Raw genomic sequence first — 16,274 nt, forward strand, 5'->3', positions numbered from 1 at the left:
TCCTAACATCCCCTGTGCTAGTGTCAGAAAGCTCCAGCTCATACCAGTCCACAGGGCCCTGGGAGTGGAGCCAGCTCACCGACAGCCCGGGCACAGGAGACTGCTGGAACACAACCTCCAGCCCTGCTGGCATCTCTGGGTCTGCACACAGAGAGACACAGACAGCCATCGGATATGTTAGAGTTACAGTAGAACACAATGCTAGCAAACACAGTGTGAAGACATATAACGGCACAGGAAATTACATCAGCACAGCGCAGCACAACACAACACAGCACCACACAGCACAGCACGGCACAGCACAACACAGCACCGCACAACACAGCATCGCACAGCACAGCACAGCACAGCAGAACACAGCACTGCACAGCTCAGCAGGACACAGCACAGCACCGCACAACACAGCACAGCACCACACAACACAACACAGCACCGCACAACACAGCATCGCACAGCACAGCACAGCACAGCAGAACACAGAACAGCATTGCACAGCACAGAACACAGCACAGCACTGCACAACACAGCACCGCACAACAGAACACAGTACAGCACCGCACAACACAACACCACACAACATAGCAAAGCACAACACAGCACAGCACAACACCGCACAGCACAACACAGCGCCGCACAACACAGCGCCGCACAGCACAGCACAGCACAGCACTGTACAACACAGCACTGCACTGCACCACACAACACAGCACTGCACAGCAGGGTTGACAGAGGCCTGAGATTAGCTGTTTCTCTATTACGCTGCACAGTTGACTTCATTTCAAATTCACATTCACTCTGGTAACTGTTGTTCTGAGAGTAAACGGGGAGGTTAGATCAGGGAAAAAATGACTGAGGCAATGCAGAAGCCTGGGTTGAGTCCTGGATCTGACATCCCATTGTGTAAGAGTCTTGTGAGCAGAATAGTCCTGAATAAAACCCCTAACACACGGGAATGACAAAGTCCAAGAAACAAAACTGCAAAATACTGATCGCAAATTCACAGAGGGGGAGCGATGGATGAGAGGGAGACTAGAGTAGACTAGAGTAGAGCTCTGTGCGTGAGCTTTACATGTGAGCTCTGTGCATGAGCTCTGTGCATGAGCTCTATACGTGAGCTCTGTGCGTGAGCTCTATACATGAGGTCTGCGCGTGAGCTCTGTGCCTGACCTCTACATGTGAGGTCTGTGTGTGAGCTCTACAGGTGAGCTCTGTGCGTGAGCTGTACACATGAGCTCTATGCATGAGCTGTACACGTGTGCTGTGTGCATGAGCTGTACACGTGAGCTCTGTGCATGAGCTGTACACGTGCGCTGTGTGCGCGAGTTGTACATGTGAGCTCTGTGCATGAGCTGTACACGTGCGCTGTGTGCGTGAGCTGTATACATGAGCTCTGTGCGTGAGCTGTACACGTGAGCCAGTATGCATGAGCCAGGCGTGTAAACTGGGTGTGTGAGAACTGTGTGAGCTGTGTGTGTGAGCACTGTGTGAAGGGTGTGTGTGTGTGAGCACTGGGGCTGTGTGTGTGAGGGGTGTGTGTAAGCACTGTGTGATAGCTGTGTGTGTGAGTGCTGTGTGAGAGGGGTGTGTGTGTCTGAGCTGTGTGTGTGTGAGGGGTGTGTGTGTGAGCACTGTGTGAGAGGTGTGTGTGTGAGGGGTGCATTTCCTCTCTTTGTGCTCTGCAAGGCAGCAGTGCCTCCAGATTGAGGACGGAGATTAGATTGTTTTCAGCTCTTTCAAGGAACGCAGTCCTGCTCTGTACACACATCTCTAATTGAGGTGTCTATGGAAACGGGACAGCGTGCTCAATGTCTCTGCAGCTGTGCAGAAAGGAGTGCTGATCCCCATTGCCTTGGACTGAACCCTGATCCCTGACCCCTCAGGTCTCCAAGGGAGACCCTAGTAATGTCACACCCCTAGAGCCTGAGAAACTCCAGCCTAGCCAAAGCCCTTGAACACCACACACACACACACACACACACACACACACACACACACAAGTACCTACATCATCACGAAGACATTTGGACAGGTCATTTAACACCCGTCTACACCCAAAAGCACAGGACATGGAGCAGATAGGAATCTGATACATCATCGGCTAACCACAGGATTCCTGAAACGTCCAGGATTCCCATCAGACCGTCTGCAGGAATGACAAGCCCACCAAGGTGCACCGAAGACGCTCTGCTTCATACGTTCATACATTCACACGTTTATCCATACCCCCCCCCCCTGCGCGCGCACAGAAGAAAACACGGCAGCCTTCTGTATCCGTTACATCAAGGCAACAATACGTAAGGGAAATGGCTGGGGAGAGAGAACGTTCTGGAAACAAAACACTTAAGATAAGATGCCCTGTATTGTTACTGAAGTCTGATACTGCAGACCGAGGTCTGTCCACACATCTGGCCTGACTTCCTTGGCAACAGGTCAACAAGGTAAAAAACTCCAAACTACATACACCTAAAATAACAGGGTCGGTGCTGTCGTTCTGCCTCAGGTTTGTGAGTGCAGTCAGTCAGGGGGGCTAAGCCCTACCCAACACACACCGAGATAGACTCCACTCTCCCAAACATCGATCTGATCTGACTCACACATTTCAAAGTCACTATGAACTTCTTAGCGATAATAAATGTTTTATGAATTTAAAAAAAGAGGTCTAGCAATGTCATCACCCAACAGTCCCTTATGTAGTGTTATGTAATAGAATCAAAACCTTAGGCAGACATACTGCTATTTGAATATTACATATGACACATAACAAATATGGCCAAATTTTTTTAGACTGAATAGAATGCAGAATAAAATCTAAACATTAATTATCTAGACATACCAGTGTGAAATGAGACATTAATAATTCAGACATACCAGTGTGAAATTATATATTAATAATCCAGATATACCAGTTTGAAATGAGACATTAATAATCCAGAAATACCCATTTGAAATGACACATTAATAATCCAGACATACCAGTGTGAAATGAGACGTTAATAATCCAGACATACCAGTGTGAAATGAGACGTTAATAATCCAGACATACCAGTGTGAAATGACACATCAATAATCCAGACATACCAGTGTGAAATGACACATCAATAATCCAGACATACTAGTTTGAAATGAGGCATTAATAATCCAGACATACCAGTGTGAAATGAGACGTTAATAATCCAGACATACCAGTGTGAAATGACACATCAATAATCCAGACATACTAGTTTGAAATGAGATGTTAATAATCCAGACATACCAGTGTGAAATGAGACGTTAATAATCCAGACATACCAGTGTGAAATGAGACGTTAATAATCCAGACATACCAGTGTGAAATGACACATCAATAATCCAGACATACCAGTGTGAAATGACACATCAATAATCCAGACATACCAGTGTGAAATGACACATCAATAATCCAGACATACTAGTTTGAAATGAGGCATTAATAATCCAGACATACCAGTGTGAAATGAGATGTTAATAATCCAGACATACCAGTGTGAAATGAGATGTTAATAATCCAGACATACCAGTGTGAAATGACACATCAATAATCCAGACATACCAGTTTGAAATGAGACGTTAATAATCCAGACATACCAGTTTGAAATGAGATGTTAATAATCCAGACATACCAGTGTGAAATGAGATGTTAATAATCCAGACATACCAGTGTGAAATGAGATGTTAATAATCCAGACATACCAGTGTGAAATGAGACGTTAATAATCCAGACATACCAGTGTGAAATGACACATCAATAATCCAGACATACCAGTGTGAAATGACACATCAATAATCCAGACATACTAGTTTGAAATGAGGCATTAATAATCCAGACATACCAGTGTGAAATGAGATGTTAATAATCCAGACATACCAGTGTGAAATGACACATCAATAATCCAGACATACCAGTTTGAAATGAGACGTTAATAATCCAGACATACCAGTTTGAAATGAGACGTTGTGCTGCTCTCCATCAGTCTTTGAAATTATTCTGAAATGATAGACAGTGCCAGGCATCAGATCTGTGAGTTCACACTTAAAGGAGGTGCCACGCGGTTCACTCTGAGAGCAGTCTGATACGTGGGAACCGTCTCTGCTGTCCAGCACACTGAAGGAGCAAAAGTTTCCGGGTGCAGTGAACTCTAGCCCAAAGTAATTTGTTGTGATAATGTCTTCAGTCTGGTTCACCACACACCTGACCACCTCTGTTGTTTGGACCTAAAAGGGAAACATAAAGCATCACTCAGAACACAAAGGTTATTTCTGAGAAACATGAATTTCTGAAATCACAAAGTCACCGTTTGCATCTCTTACCTGTGCAAGTCTCCCAGCGACAGCAAGATCCAAACAAGCACAAGTTAAATATCGTTTCCCTGACAACATTGCCTTCTAGGATGGCTGGTACTTTGGTTTTTACCATATTTTTGGTTTGGTCTATTAACTATTTATCCCCCATGACTGTGCAAACTATTGTTGTGCTACTCGAATAGTTCTGACGAGCTCCTGATAAATGCAGTTCGGCATATTTGGGTTAAATCAAACATTCTCAAGTTCACTCTTGCTAGTTCTGTGCTTCCACCTGGATATCATCATTCCTGCAAATTGCTTCCTTCCATGTGCTGTTTAATGCTGTCAGGAAGTAAAACTTGGTTTAATTCTAAACTAACCAGTGTTTTGGCCTAATGGACATTATGAGAACCGCTCACGACATTCCAATCAAAAGGCCCGCCTGAGTACAGACACTCCACCCCACTGACATCCTTTAAAATGCACTCTTTAACACATCCAACACACTCACAGTTCACATGCTCCCTGCGCTGACAAAGTACAGCTAAAGATTCTTGTTCATTTTTCAGCAACACATACGTAAATGAAGATTCATTAACCTTAAGCCCTCTGCAATTTATACACAGCAGTCCCAGCCAAGGGACTGCTGTGTATATCAGACACTATATCAGATATCAGACACCAGCTCCACACTTGTTGCATGCTGAAAATGAATTTGGATGCACTATTGGGTTGTTATTACACATTATCTTTCTTATTAGACATTGTCTTTATTACAAACTGTCTTTGTTATTAGACATTGTCTTTCTTATTAGACATTGTCTTTTACCATTGTTTTCTGAAAAACCCGTTAGACACAGAGATTTCTAACTCACTCACTCACCAATGCAACAGTGAAAGCTAAAGAACCATCATCACAACATTCAAACACATCTGTAGTTTATGCAGAACTGCATTAGAATACTTTTCCGTCATTAATGACCATTTTCCTTCTAAATACACTACCTGTATATATTTATGAAATGCATAACTCACCTGAGATGTGCTGTTCAGGTAAGTGGTAGAATGGGTTGTTGGGGGAGAGGTAGTTGGCTGGGTGGTAGTTGGCTGGGTGGTGGTTGGCTGGGGGGTGGTTGGCTGGGGGGTGGTTGGTTGGGGGGTGGTTGGCTGGGGGGTGGTTGGCTGGGTGGTGGTTCGCTCGGTGGTGGTTGGTTGGGGGTGGTTGGCTGGGGGGTGGTTGGCTGGGGGGTGGTTGGTTGGGTGGTGGTTGGTTGGGTGGTGGTTGGCTGGGTGGGGGTTCGCTCGGTGGTGGTTGGCTGGGGGGTGGTTGGCTGGGGGGTGGTTGGCTGGGGGGTGGTTGGTTGGGTGGTGGTTGGTTGGGTGGTGGTTGGCTGGGTGGGGGTTCGCTCGGTGGTGGTTGGTTGAGTGGTGGTTGGCTGGGGGGTGGTTGGCTGGGGGGTGGTTGGTTGGGGGGTGGTTGGCTGGGGGGTGGTTGGTTGAGTGGTGGTTGGTTGGGTGGTGGTTGGCTGGGTGGGGGTTGGCTGGATGGTGGTTGGCTGGGGGGTGGTTGGTTGGGGGGTGGTTGGTTGAGTGGTGGTTGGTTGGGTGGTGGTTGGCTTGGTGGGGGTTGGCTGAGTGGTGGTTGGCTGGGTTGTAGTTGTTTGGGTGGTTGTTGGTTGGCTAGTTATTGGTTGGGTGGTGGTTGGTTGGTTGGTGGTTGGTTGGGTGGTGGTTGGTTGGTTGGTGGTTGGCTGGGTGGTGGTTGGTTGGGTGGTGGTTGGCTGGGTGGTGGTTGGTTGGGTGGATGTAGTGGTTGGTTGGGTGGTGGTTGATGTAGTGAGAGTAACTTTAATTGTCTGGGCATTTGTGGTTGCTCTTGCTGTCATAGTTGGCTGCTGCCAGTAGTTATTGGGGTAGTTGTAGTTTGCCCACTAGTTGTAGTTGGAGCTTGGTTGTTTTGTAATCTATGGCAGGCACAGCAGTAGTTGGATCTGAAGGTATGAGGCTTGTGCTAGCAGGTGCAGTTAGTTTCAGCATGGTGGGTGCCGATTATGGCCGTAGATCTGCCTGTGATGGGGGACGCCTGAGCTCCATTTACAGGAGCTGTTTGCTGAACCCACTCCTGCCTGTGAGGGGACGCAGAGTGCCGAAGGCCTTCGTATCTCTGACCACAGTGGGAGCAGATGCTGTGTATGCGGACAGAGGGGCAGTTTCAACATCTGTCCGAGTGTCAGACACTGAGAGGATTTCAGCTGAACTATCTGTTGACGGATCTAAAATGGTGCCGGAAAGTGTTTTCAGGGAACCTGATGGCTGAGTTGAGGACTGGGTGGAGCGCTGGGTGGAGCGCATCACAGCTGGAGCCCTGAAGCTCGTGACAGAAAACACAGTTTCAGGATCAGTGACAGAAGTGTGAGATGCAGTTACTGCATTGCGGCTGACCCTCAGATTATGGGTCCTGGAGATCGATTCAGGAGTCCAACGCGGATCGAGCCGGAAATTCTCATGTGTGTTCCTTGTTTGGTGGAGGTCTGTGAAAACCATGCGTGTGACATTACTCATCTCGTTTCTCAGCTCCCAGGGGAGCTGCGTGACGGAGCTGTCGGAGGCTGCTTCCTGCCTCTCTGTGCTAACGTGGCCTGTTGTGAGAAGTCCAGATGGGACTGTGTGAGATGACTTGTCTTTACGAAGCACAACCCTGGTATTCAGAGCTAGGGCCACACTGGGCCCAGCAGGATTGGTAGTACCAGTCCTTTTGGTTCTGGTGTTGGACGTATGTCCAGTGCTGGTCCCGGGTCCATGATCAGTGGTGACAGGGATCCTCACAGTTGTAATCTGTGCTGAGGTTTTGCTCGTGGAGACGGTTGGCAGACCTGCTGAAGACATGGTTCTCAGGACTCCCAGATCTCTCATTTAAACCCCAACCTCAGCTCCTCTTCTATGGGACACTAATGTAGTCCCATATTTCAACAACATAATCATAAAAATCATTACAAAGTTGCACTTTTTATATGAAATTTTAAAATGACTGGTTTTTTATTCTATATCTTATGTTTTCATACCATGTTAAGCATTACAAATGAAATAGGCCCAGAGCGAAAGTAAAACTGGTCAGACTCTTGGGATGTGGGCACAATACTGAAGACCTTCCTTAAAAAGCAGTCCGGCAGTGTAGGCCCAATCCAATTCTGCGCCATCAACTTTAACAGGAAAAATCCCTGCCTACGACATTCCTGTGACGCTGACACAGAGGCCTTGAGTACAATGTGTGAGGGAAGTTGATATCGGGAGCTCTCCCAACACACACACACACACACACACACACACACACACACACACACACACACACACACACACACACGGACCCAGCAACCTTCTGCAGTTCATCATACCCCACAGCTGTCAGAAATCGGATGTTCACCTTTAATTTTCTGCTCATATATGTTGTACACATGCTCTTATTAAAATCATGGTGGGTGGTATGTATGTTTCATGTCTGTGTTTCACATGTGATAACAATGTGCCTGTTACTCTGCCCAATGTTTTATGGAGCTAAATAGCTCCTTGGCTACTGGGCATCTGTGGCAACCTAACTACGCAAATACAACATCTTGAAGAAAATCACTCTAGAATATCTCAGCTGTATCATACCAACTGTACTTCTCACATGACTGACTGTAACTCACCTGCGGACTGACAGAGGAACGACAGCACCGCTTTCCCCTGCGAACTGACCGTGTACATTGTCCAGTTGGAGTACTTCGGATCGACCCGAACAACGGCCTGGGCCCCTTGCTTTTTCAGATACAGTGGCAACTCCGCCAAACCGAAGGTGCCCCGCCTGTCGTAACACTTCCACGCGGGTGCACCGCTGCACTCCTTGAGCTTGACTATGCGCGCGTGGGGCGGCAGCGCGCCGCTCGTGTCGGCCCAGAGGCAGCCGTGCTGCCGATGCGCGAGCTGCATGTCTGCCGTCCACGTCCACTGCTGAAGGGGGCTCGCGGCGTCGCACTTCTGCAATACGACCTCGCCGCTCCGCACGCTCAGACACACGCCTTTCGCGTGCGCGATAAGGAAACCCCCTAGACACAAAACGTGCGCGCTGTTATTAGTGTAAACTCAGAAGTAACGAATAAACTTGGAGAATCACATTATAAAGTTGATTTCCATGAAAAACGATTTTTACCCTATCAATACCACCGTGATCGGTTCAGTTAAATGTGTTAAGCCTTAAACATGACAATAGACTCAATACACAACAGCTACGAAATAAAAAATATGAATCCCCAAAACGCGGAAAATAGTCAGTGGTTTTGGTAAATGACGTATACTCAAATGTTAAACTATTTTACTTGAGTAGTAAGATAGGTATTCGATTTAGGGGACTAGGTTTGCTTTAATAAACACGTCTAATGCGAAACTCGATTTCGGCTTCTGACACACCTCAGCAGAATGAAGATTTTCGCTGCAAGAAAACCATGGACTACTCACTGGACGCAGAAAGGCGCAGTAGTACCAGCACGGCGTAAAACAGCGCGTCCATTTCCACAGCCTCTCCAGGAGGAAACGCGCTTTCAGGGAGGAAAGCGGTCACCGAGCAGCGCTTCCTTCTATTCTACTGCTCTGCGGCTTTGTGCGGCGCATCTTAAACACTCTGCATCACACTGGAAATGCTCGCGCCTGGAAAACGCCACAGGACCCATTGCACGTGCGCCCCGTGCCCAGGGCTCTGTATCCTGCCTCCACACACGGGAGGTCACATACTGTTGAGGTGAGGTCACATGTAGTCTAATGCGTTTGATACAGTTTACAGTTTAATACAGTTTAACAGCTTGCTTAGGTTTTAAACTGGTTTGTTTAGATTTTTAAAAAGCAATACAGGACAAAGATCACGTGTGCTTTTTGTGCACCAACCAGTGTATGTACTGATATTTGGCAACGTTTTCAAGAATTGTACATAATAATAAGAACATTCTCAATAAGCCATGTTCCAGTTTTATGATATAAATAGAGAGAGAGAGAGAGAGAGAGAGAGAGAGAGAGAGAGAGAGAGAGAGAGAGAGAGAGTAAGTGGACTGCAGTTGTTTACTAAAAGGGTCCTTAAGACTGAGTCTGGATCAGTGATGTTCCAACCTCTTTCCTGTCTTTATCTGTGGGAAGAGACCGCCACCCTCTGCAGGCCCTACATGTCCAGACAGAGGGCATGTAGGCTATCGGCTCCAGAATCCTCTCACACACAACAGACTGTGCGTGTTTATATCCTGACCCACAATAACACAAATTTAAACATTCATACCATCGTCAGGCCTGTGTGTGGGGCTGTCGGCTGCCCCAGCAAAAACTCACCGGCACGATGAGTTCATTGAAATATCTTTGGCAACACCAGCATTTATATTTATCTGACATTTTTATTCAAAGCAACTCACAATACTAACTGAACACAACTTGAGGTTTAAGGGTCTTGCTTAGGGACCCAACAGTGACAACTTGGCAGTGGTGGGACTGGAACTAGCAACCTTCTGATTAGTAGTCCAGTACCTTCACCACTGAACTACCACAGCAGGGAGGAACAAGATTCCACACTGTGATTTCAGCCAGTGGAGTTAATTTAAAACAGAAATGACCCGTATGCTCCGGTGAGTTTACTACTAGGTCTCTCTGTCTCTAAAGCACATTCTGATGGCCTGGGCATATATTCTAACTATATTCTCTATTACTGTATATTCTCTATTACTGAACTATTATCCCAGTTCCTGGATCTTGTGTGATGTGTTGATCTCCAATGCTATGTCATCAAGAATGTTCCCAATGTATGTCATCAGGAATGTCAGGCTCCTGACAGGATTTCCCATAACAAACAGGTCTAAAAAACCCTTCATAAAAAAAACCCTATAAAGAAGAAGAATAGAATATCAGGTACCCTGCCTGAAGTAAGTGAACAGCAAGTGAACAGACAACTTGGGAGGACCTTGTGGGCCACCACCCACAAGGTCCAGAATTTAGGATGTAGTGAAATGCTTGTCAGGCGCAGGCAGGGGCAAAACAGCCCCTTGGTTGTTACAGGACTTTGGCAGTGGAACCTGGTCTTGATAAATGGAACGTAGCCTCACTAGGGGGTTGTGGGAGGTTGAAAAATACTGGCTATGTATAGTTGGGCTCACCTCTACACACAGTGGGTGGTCTGGATTAAAACTCCTTGATAGGGTTAGTCTCTCTCCTACTCAGGAGTTGCAATGGCATGAATCCCCAGGTGTCTGTGGGGATACTCAAACATCAAACATAATGATCATCATGTTTGAACACAAGGTTGTTCAGTGTACTTTGACCAGAGCACCTTGGGCCAAAGGTCAATGACTGACTTTCGTGTCATGTGACCTGAGGCCATATGTTTTGGACATTCCAGTGAAGAGAAGTGCGGAGCTGTCACCTGATCACCATCTGGTATAGGGAGGCTCTGTTGGAAAAGACTGGCAGAGGACTCTGTCTGGAATGATTTCAACTCCCACCTCAAGTTCACGACCTCCATTATGGAAGCGGCTGCACATAACAGGCAAAAGCTGTTAGTGCTTGTTATGATGGCAAACCCAAGAAATTGATGGGGGACACTGTCAGGAAGAATAAGCAGCCTTTCTAAGTTCAGCTGCCTCAGGAATCCTGCCTCAGATTCAACTGAAAGGTACCGGCAGCCATGGGGAATGGCTTTCAGGTGGCCTCAAAGAGGTTCTGGAAAACACTCAAGCAGGTCACTATCCATGCTGTGCTCAGCAAGTGTTAGAAAACTCTGGACTTAACTAAGAATATTGTTGGGTCTTGTATGAAACACTTTGAGGAACCCTTAACCAGAGAAACATGCATCCCATGCAGTAGGTAGGAGCAGATGCTTCTGAGAGATCAGATTCTATCTTCCAGGTCAAAGTCACTAAGGTAGTTTGAAAGGCACCAAGGGGTCCCCCAGATTTGCTGAACACCCTGGATGTTGTGGGGACTGTCTTGGCTGACACACCTCTACGATATTTCATGGCCTTAGGGAAAAGTGCCTCTGGAATGGCAAACAAGGGTATGGTGCCCATTTTTGAGTAAGGGGACTAGAGAGTGTGTGCAAACTATAGACGGTTCACATTTCTTAGCCTTCCTGGGAAAGTCTCTGCCAAGGTACTAAAAAGAAGATTTCCTCTAATTGTTGAGCCTTCAGGATGAAAATGCGGATTCCATCCTGTCTTAGGAAACGGTGCACCAGCTCTTTCTTATCTCCAAACAGGTGAGGGTGCTTGGCACTCTGCCCCTCTGGTGTAAATGTGTTTGGTGAATCTGGAGAAGGTATACACCATGTACCCAGAGATGTTCTATGGGAGGTGCTCAGGGGATCTTGGATGCCGGGGCCTCTGATTCAATTTTTTGTATCCTTCGATCGTTTGATCCTCCGGACTCTGTCAACGGTGTTCCTACTCCTGTTTGTGTTATTCCTGCACAGGATAGTAAGTGTACGTAAGGACAGGAGGGCTTCCTGCAGAGTGAACAGGAGGTTGCGTCACTTTATTTTATGATGATGTCCTTCTGGCTTTCTTGTATGGATATCTTCAGGTGTTTGAGTGTGAAGTGTCGGTTTTGAGAATCAGCACCTCCATGTCTGCAATGGTGTAGAGGGAGATGAGATAGAAAGTAAGTTCACAATTTACGAGTCGATCTTAGTCTCCACCCTCACCTATGGTCATGGTCATCACCCTCACCTATGGTCATGAACTCTGCACGATGACCAAAAGAACGAGATTGCAGATACAAGCAGTCAAAATGAGCATTCTCTGTTGGGTAGCAGGACTCACTCTGATTGGATGAGGACCTTGTCTCTCTAGCATGAGCTCAGATGAGCTCCTCAGAGAATTGATAAGAGCCAGTTGAGTTGTTTGATCATCTGCTAAGGATGCCACTGCGCACCTCCCACAAGGCATGGCCAGTTGTGAGGAGGCTTTAGGGTAGAGCCAGAACCCACAGGAGGGAGTACATCTCCTGGATGGATTACATTTCCCAGATGGATTACATATGGAGGGATTACATCTCTTAGATAGATTTCTTCTCTCAGATGGATTACATCTCCCGGATGGATTATATCTCCTGGAGGGATTACATCTGGAGGGATTACATCTCCCGGCTGGCCTGGGGTTCCCCCAGGAGAAGCTGAAGGACATGTCTGAGAGCAGACACCCTGGGCCTAAGCAGAGAATAAGATGAGATGAGATGAACTATTAACTTAATTATTATCTGTAGTTCAGAATGATCTGAACAACAGATGCAACTACTGGCAGCCAATCCAAAAGAAAAAGATATTTTCAGATTTCTGATTTTTAAAATATGTTTTATGTTTTTATATTTTATAGTTATGCCTCAGGCAGGCACTTTAAAAGCAGAGTGTTTTTAAAAATGGGTTCTCTTGATTTCTGTGGTTTGTGTGTGTGTGTGTCTGTCACTGGTAGCTGCAGACAAGCTCAGAAGATCCTCTGGAACCAGTCCAGTTTCCAGTAATCTGTTTGTTTTAGGTACCCTCTCCTCCCTCTTCCTCTCATGGCCAGTCTCCAGTGCAACTTCTGACCTTTCATCCCTGACCCCTGGTGCTCTGCCCAACACCATTTCTCACACTCAAAGAATCAGTCTAAAGAGCAGGCAGAGCTCAGAGTACATGGTGCTTTTAACACTCCTGACAAATACACACTGTAGAAATAAAAGCACTCAGCATTGAAGCCATTAAAATGATCTGAACTGTGCAACATTTAACACAGTAAAAAATACAAATAAAAGACCTCAACGAGCCAGTAGTGATGGGGACTGCTCCAGCTCACACTTTCACCAACATGCCATGTGGTGAAGCAGGTATGACTTCAGCTGCAGGGGTAGAGAAACTCTGCCCACCACAGGTTTTCTGATGGGGGTAATGCAGTATTACCAGGTTCTCTCCAGGTGTTTGGGAGCCTCTGGGAGCCTGCAGTCTAAACCCCCTGTCAGGCCCACGGAGTCCCTGCACTCTGTTCTGTCTCGGAGGTGATGAGGGAGTTGGAAGCATGGAGGAAGTACAGTACTGTACAAACATCTGAGGCCATCAAAGGAATTAAAATATGCATACTGGTCAGTAGGTCCTCTCTGTACATGCATGATTGCATAAGAAAGTGAGTAACGTGAGCACTGAGCTTTCCCGGTGTGGAAATTCATGGCCCCGCGGCTGACTGAGCTGGGGGCCCAGTGCAGCCCAACCTGGGCATCTCGGAGCCCCAGTGCTCACACGCAAAAAGGAAGCCCCGCCCAGCACAGGAAGGCGTGCCACGTAACCCCCTCCCCTACACAGGGTCAGGAGGGATCAAGAAAACATTAGAAACATCTGACCCCTGGACAGGGAGAAGATGAGGTGTTGTTATCACCCAGCTAAATAACATGTGGGGACTGGACAGTGCTGCTCACCGCACGGACAGCGCTCTGCGTTTATGCTGAAAGAGTCCCCGAATTGCAGTAAATCTCGTCGCGTTTGTCAAGCTCTGTAACACCGGCTGACGTTTGCGTACCTGGAGAGCCCAGCTGTACAGCTCCTTGCACGCAGGGACAGTCTGTTCCTCGCTCTGAATGGCGGTTCTTGTTCTCAGGCCAAACGCCTGTCTGATTTTGGAGTGAAGACCTTGACCATGGGCCTTTCCCGCACCACTGTAATAAAGCGCTTCCTCCCAGGCTGGTCTGACTCTCCCAGCCAGGACAGGAAACCCTCCTGTTCCTCATCCAATCTGAGCCGGTGAGGAGACGGCCATGACAGCAGCAGTTGGATGTGATGCTGGGGTGATGTGGGGGTGTGGAGACCTGAGCTCAGAAAACTGCTGTCATTTCCAACATTAGCAAACTGATTTCACTTAGTTAATGAAGCAAAATTCCATCAAGATTGTATCTTTGCTAGGTGAATAACATTTTAACCACGTTTGCCAAGACTCAGATCCGGTTTGTTCCCTTTATAAAACCATCCGACCTCTTGCTGTTGAAAGTGTAAAAGGCACCGTGACCTAGAGTAAGCAGAGGAGAGGCAGGGCCCGATCTCCGCGGTAACGACAGACGTTGCATCCTGCTTCAGGAAAGGATCCGACACACAGCCCCACCCACCTCTTCCTGTTTAATCAGTCAGGGATGTCCACGCCTGCACCAGGGGCCTGACCAGACAGACCGTGTAAACTGCAAACTCCCACGGACTGACCTCTGACCTGCGGCTCTGGTGTTGAGCACCGCGTGGACCTCAGTGCTCACAGCTCTGTCTGAATATCCTAAACAGGGCTACCATTACAGAGACTGTTTATTTGTTTGTTTTACTGAGAGGCCAAGCAGAAAACAAGCTTTCAGGATCTCAGTAGAGTGTGGTAAAATAACACTGCCTGAACCACTCTCTGCAGGAAGCCCCGCCCACTAAGGTGGGAGTCAGTACAGGAGGAAGGATGCATCTGATACTTCACCCTTTAGCCATTCCTTTATGTAACATTATTTATATATTTATATCTGTACATCAATGTAATGCTGTCCTATAACCATACAAATCGAGAGCTTTTGTTGCACACAGAGAACTGAAGCAGTATCACTGCAGAGGCCATTTGGCCGCCTGTACTGGTACGCTTCGCACAATGGCCTCTCGTTCCCATGACAGGATTTTCTTTTGTATTTGCTAGTTTGTAATTCAGAGCTTTACAAAACGGCGTTTAAGATACAGGCAAACTCACTGAGCTGCCGGGAGTGCAGTGACGCTCTCCAAGGTCCTGAAAACACACGCGCGTGGAAGCGTCCTCGTGAAGCCCGGGACGTGGACATCATGCATCTTGCATGTATCGGTATTGTGATTTAACGAGCGCGTAATATCGTGTCTATTATATCACGCCCACATTAGGGCTACACGTGCAAACGGACGACGTAGCTCGTGTTCACAGATCCCCGCGTGTTGAGAACAAAGCTGGAAGATGAACGGAACTGACGCAGGAGACAGAAAAGCGTGGCGGTTCTTCACCAGTAGTTAACCTGGCTGCGTTCGGGGACTGTTTTGTGTGTCCAGAAACGCGGAGCTTTGTGGCGGTTTGTGGGAGGCGTGTTAAGCTCCTACAGGAATGTTGGGAACTGGTGACCGTCTGGACCTCAGACAACCTATTGCTGAGTCCCTGTGTGTCTGAATGAACGCACGGACAAGGGAATGTAGTTTCTATTAACTCGTGAACGGAAAGCTTTACTATAATGCTCCGTTTCTATTACTCTATATTTATTTATATTTTTGTACATCTGTATACATTGTATTTTAATATACATTTAGAACATATAGTTAATTTTGTATTACTATATATTTATATATATACACAAATACATACATACATACATACTCACACACCACTGGAAAAAAATTCGACCACTACAAAACGATTAGTTTCTCGTTTTACAGTTGATGGGTTTGTGTCTGAGCAGGCTGAGCAGTTTTGTTTTATTCTATAAACTACTGGAAACATTTCTTCCAAATTCCAGATAAAAATCTTGTATTTTAGAGCATGTTTGTTCATTAAAGTGACTAATGGTCAAAATAAAAGTTATTCAGATAAGCAAACAAATAACAAAACAGAAATTTCAGACAACTAATCCAAAGAAAACAAGCTCACATTCATTTAGAAACAACACAGTACTAATATTTCAACTTGGGATGAGTCAAGAATCAATATTTGGTGGAATAACCCTGATTTTTAATCACAGCTTTCATGCATCTTGGCATGCTTTCCACCAGTCTTTCACATTGCTGTTGGGTAACTTTATGCCACTCCTGGCACAGAAATTCCAGGAGCTCGGCTTTGTTTGATGGCTTGTGACCATCCATCTTCCTCTTGATCACATTCCAGAGGTTTTCAATGGGGTTCAGGTCTGGAGATTGGGCTGGCCATGATAGGGTCTTGATCTGGTGATCCCTCATCCACACTTTGATTGACCTGGCTGTG

At 46.6% G+C, this 16,274-nt stretch overlaps 2 protein-coding genes across 3 annotated transcripts in view; both read right to left on the reverse strand.

The window, feature by feature from the left end:
* The window catches only part of LOC113588414 (receptor-type tyrosine-protein phosphatase beta-like), a 26,557-nt gene extending 20,372 nt beyond the window's left edge, over positions 1-6,185 (reverse strand). The window contains 4 exon segments of the mRNA XM_035532338.1: positions 1-141; positions 3,954-4,230; positions 5,335-5,979; positions 6,180-6,185. The exon segment at positions 1-141 is cut by the window's left edge and continues 135 nt beyond it. Coding sequence (XP_035388231.1) covers positions 1-141; positions 3,954-4,230; positions 5,335-5,979; positions 6,180-6,185 — 1,069 coding nt within the window.
* On the reverse strand, positions 6,076-9,059 carry LOC118242271. Of its 2 annotated transcripts, none has more exons than XM_035532154.1 (3): positions 8,791-9,059; positions 7,986-8,381; positions 6,076-7,175 (listed from the first exon to the last, which is right to left on the reverse strand). In XM_035532154.1, the coding sequence occupies exons 1-3, from the start codon at positions 8,840-8,842 to the stop codon at positions 6,394-6,396; spliced, it is 1,230 nt and encodes a 409-aa protein (XP_035388047.1). In that variant the 5' UTR covers positions 8,843-9,059; the 3' UTR covers positions 6,076-6,393. The 2 variants fall into 2 exon arrangements, with proteins under 2 accessions (XP_035388047.1, XP_035388048.1); XM_035532155.1 differs by having other exon boundaries at positions 6,076-7,172; positions 8,791-9,057.
* Positions 9,060-16,274: the final 7,215 nt, after the last annotated feature.

This window comes from Electrophorus electricus, chromosome 12, assembly GCF_013358815.1.
Source record: "Electrophorus electricus isolate fEleEle1 chromosome 12, fEleEle1.pri, whole genome shotgun sequence".
In the NCBI taxonomy this organism is placed as follows: domain Eukaryota; kingdom Metazoa; phylum Chordata; class Actinopteri; order Gymnotiformes; family Gymnotidae; genus Electrophorus; species Electrophorus electricus.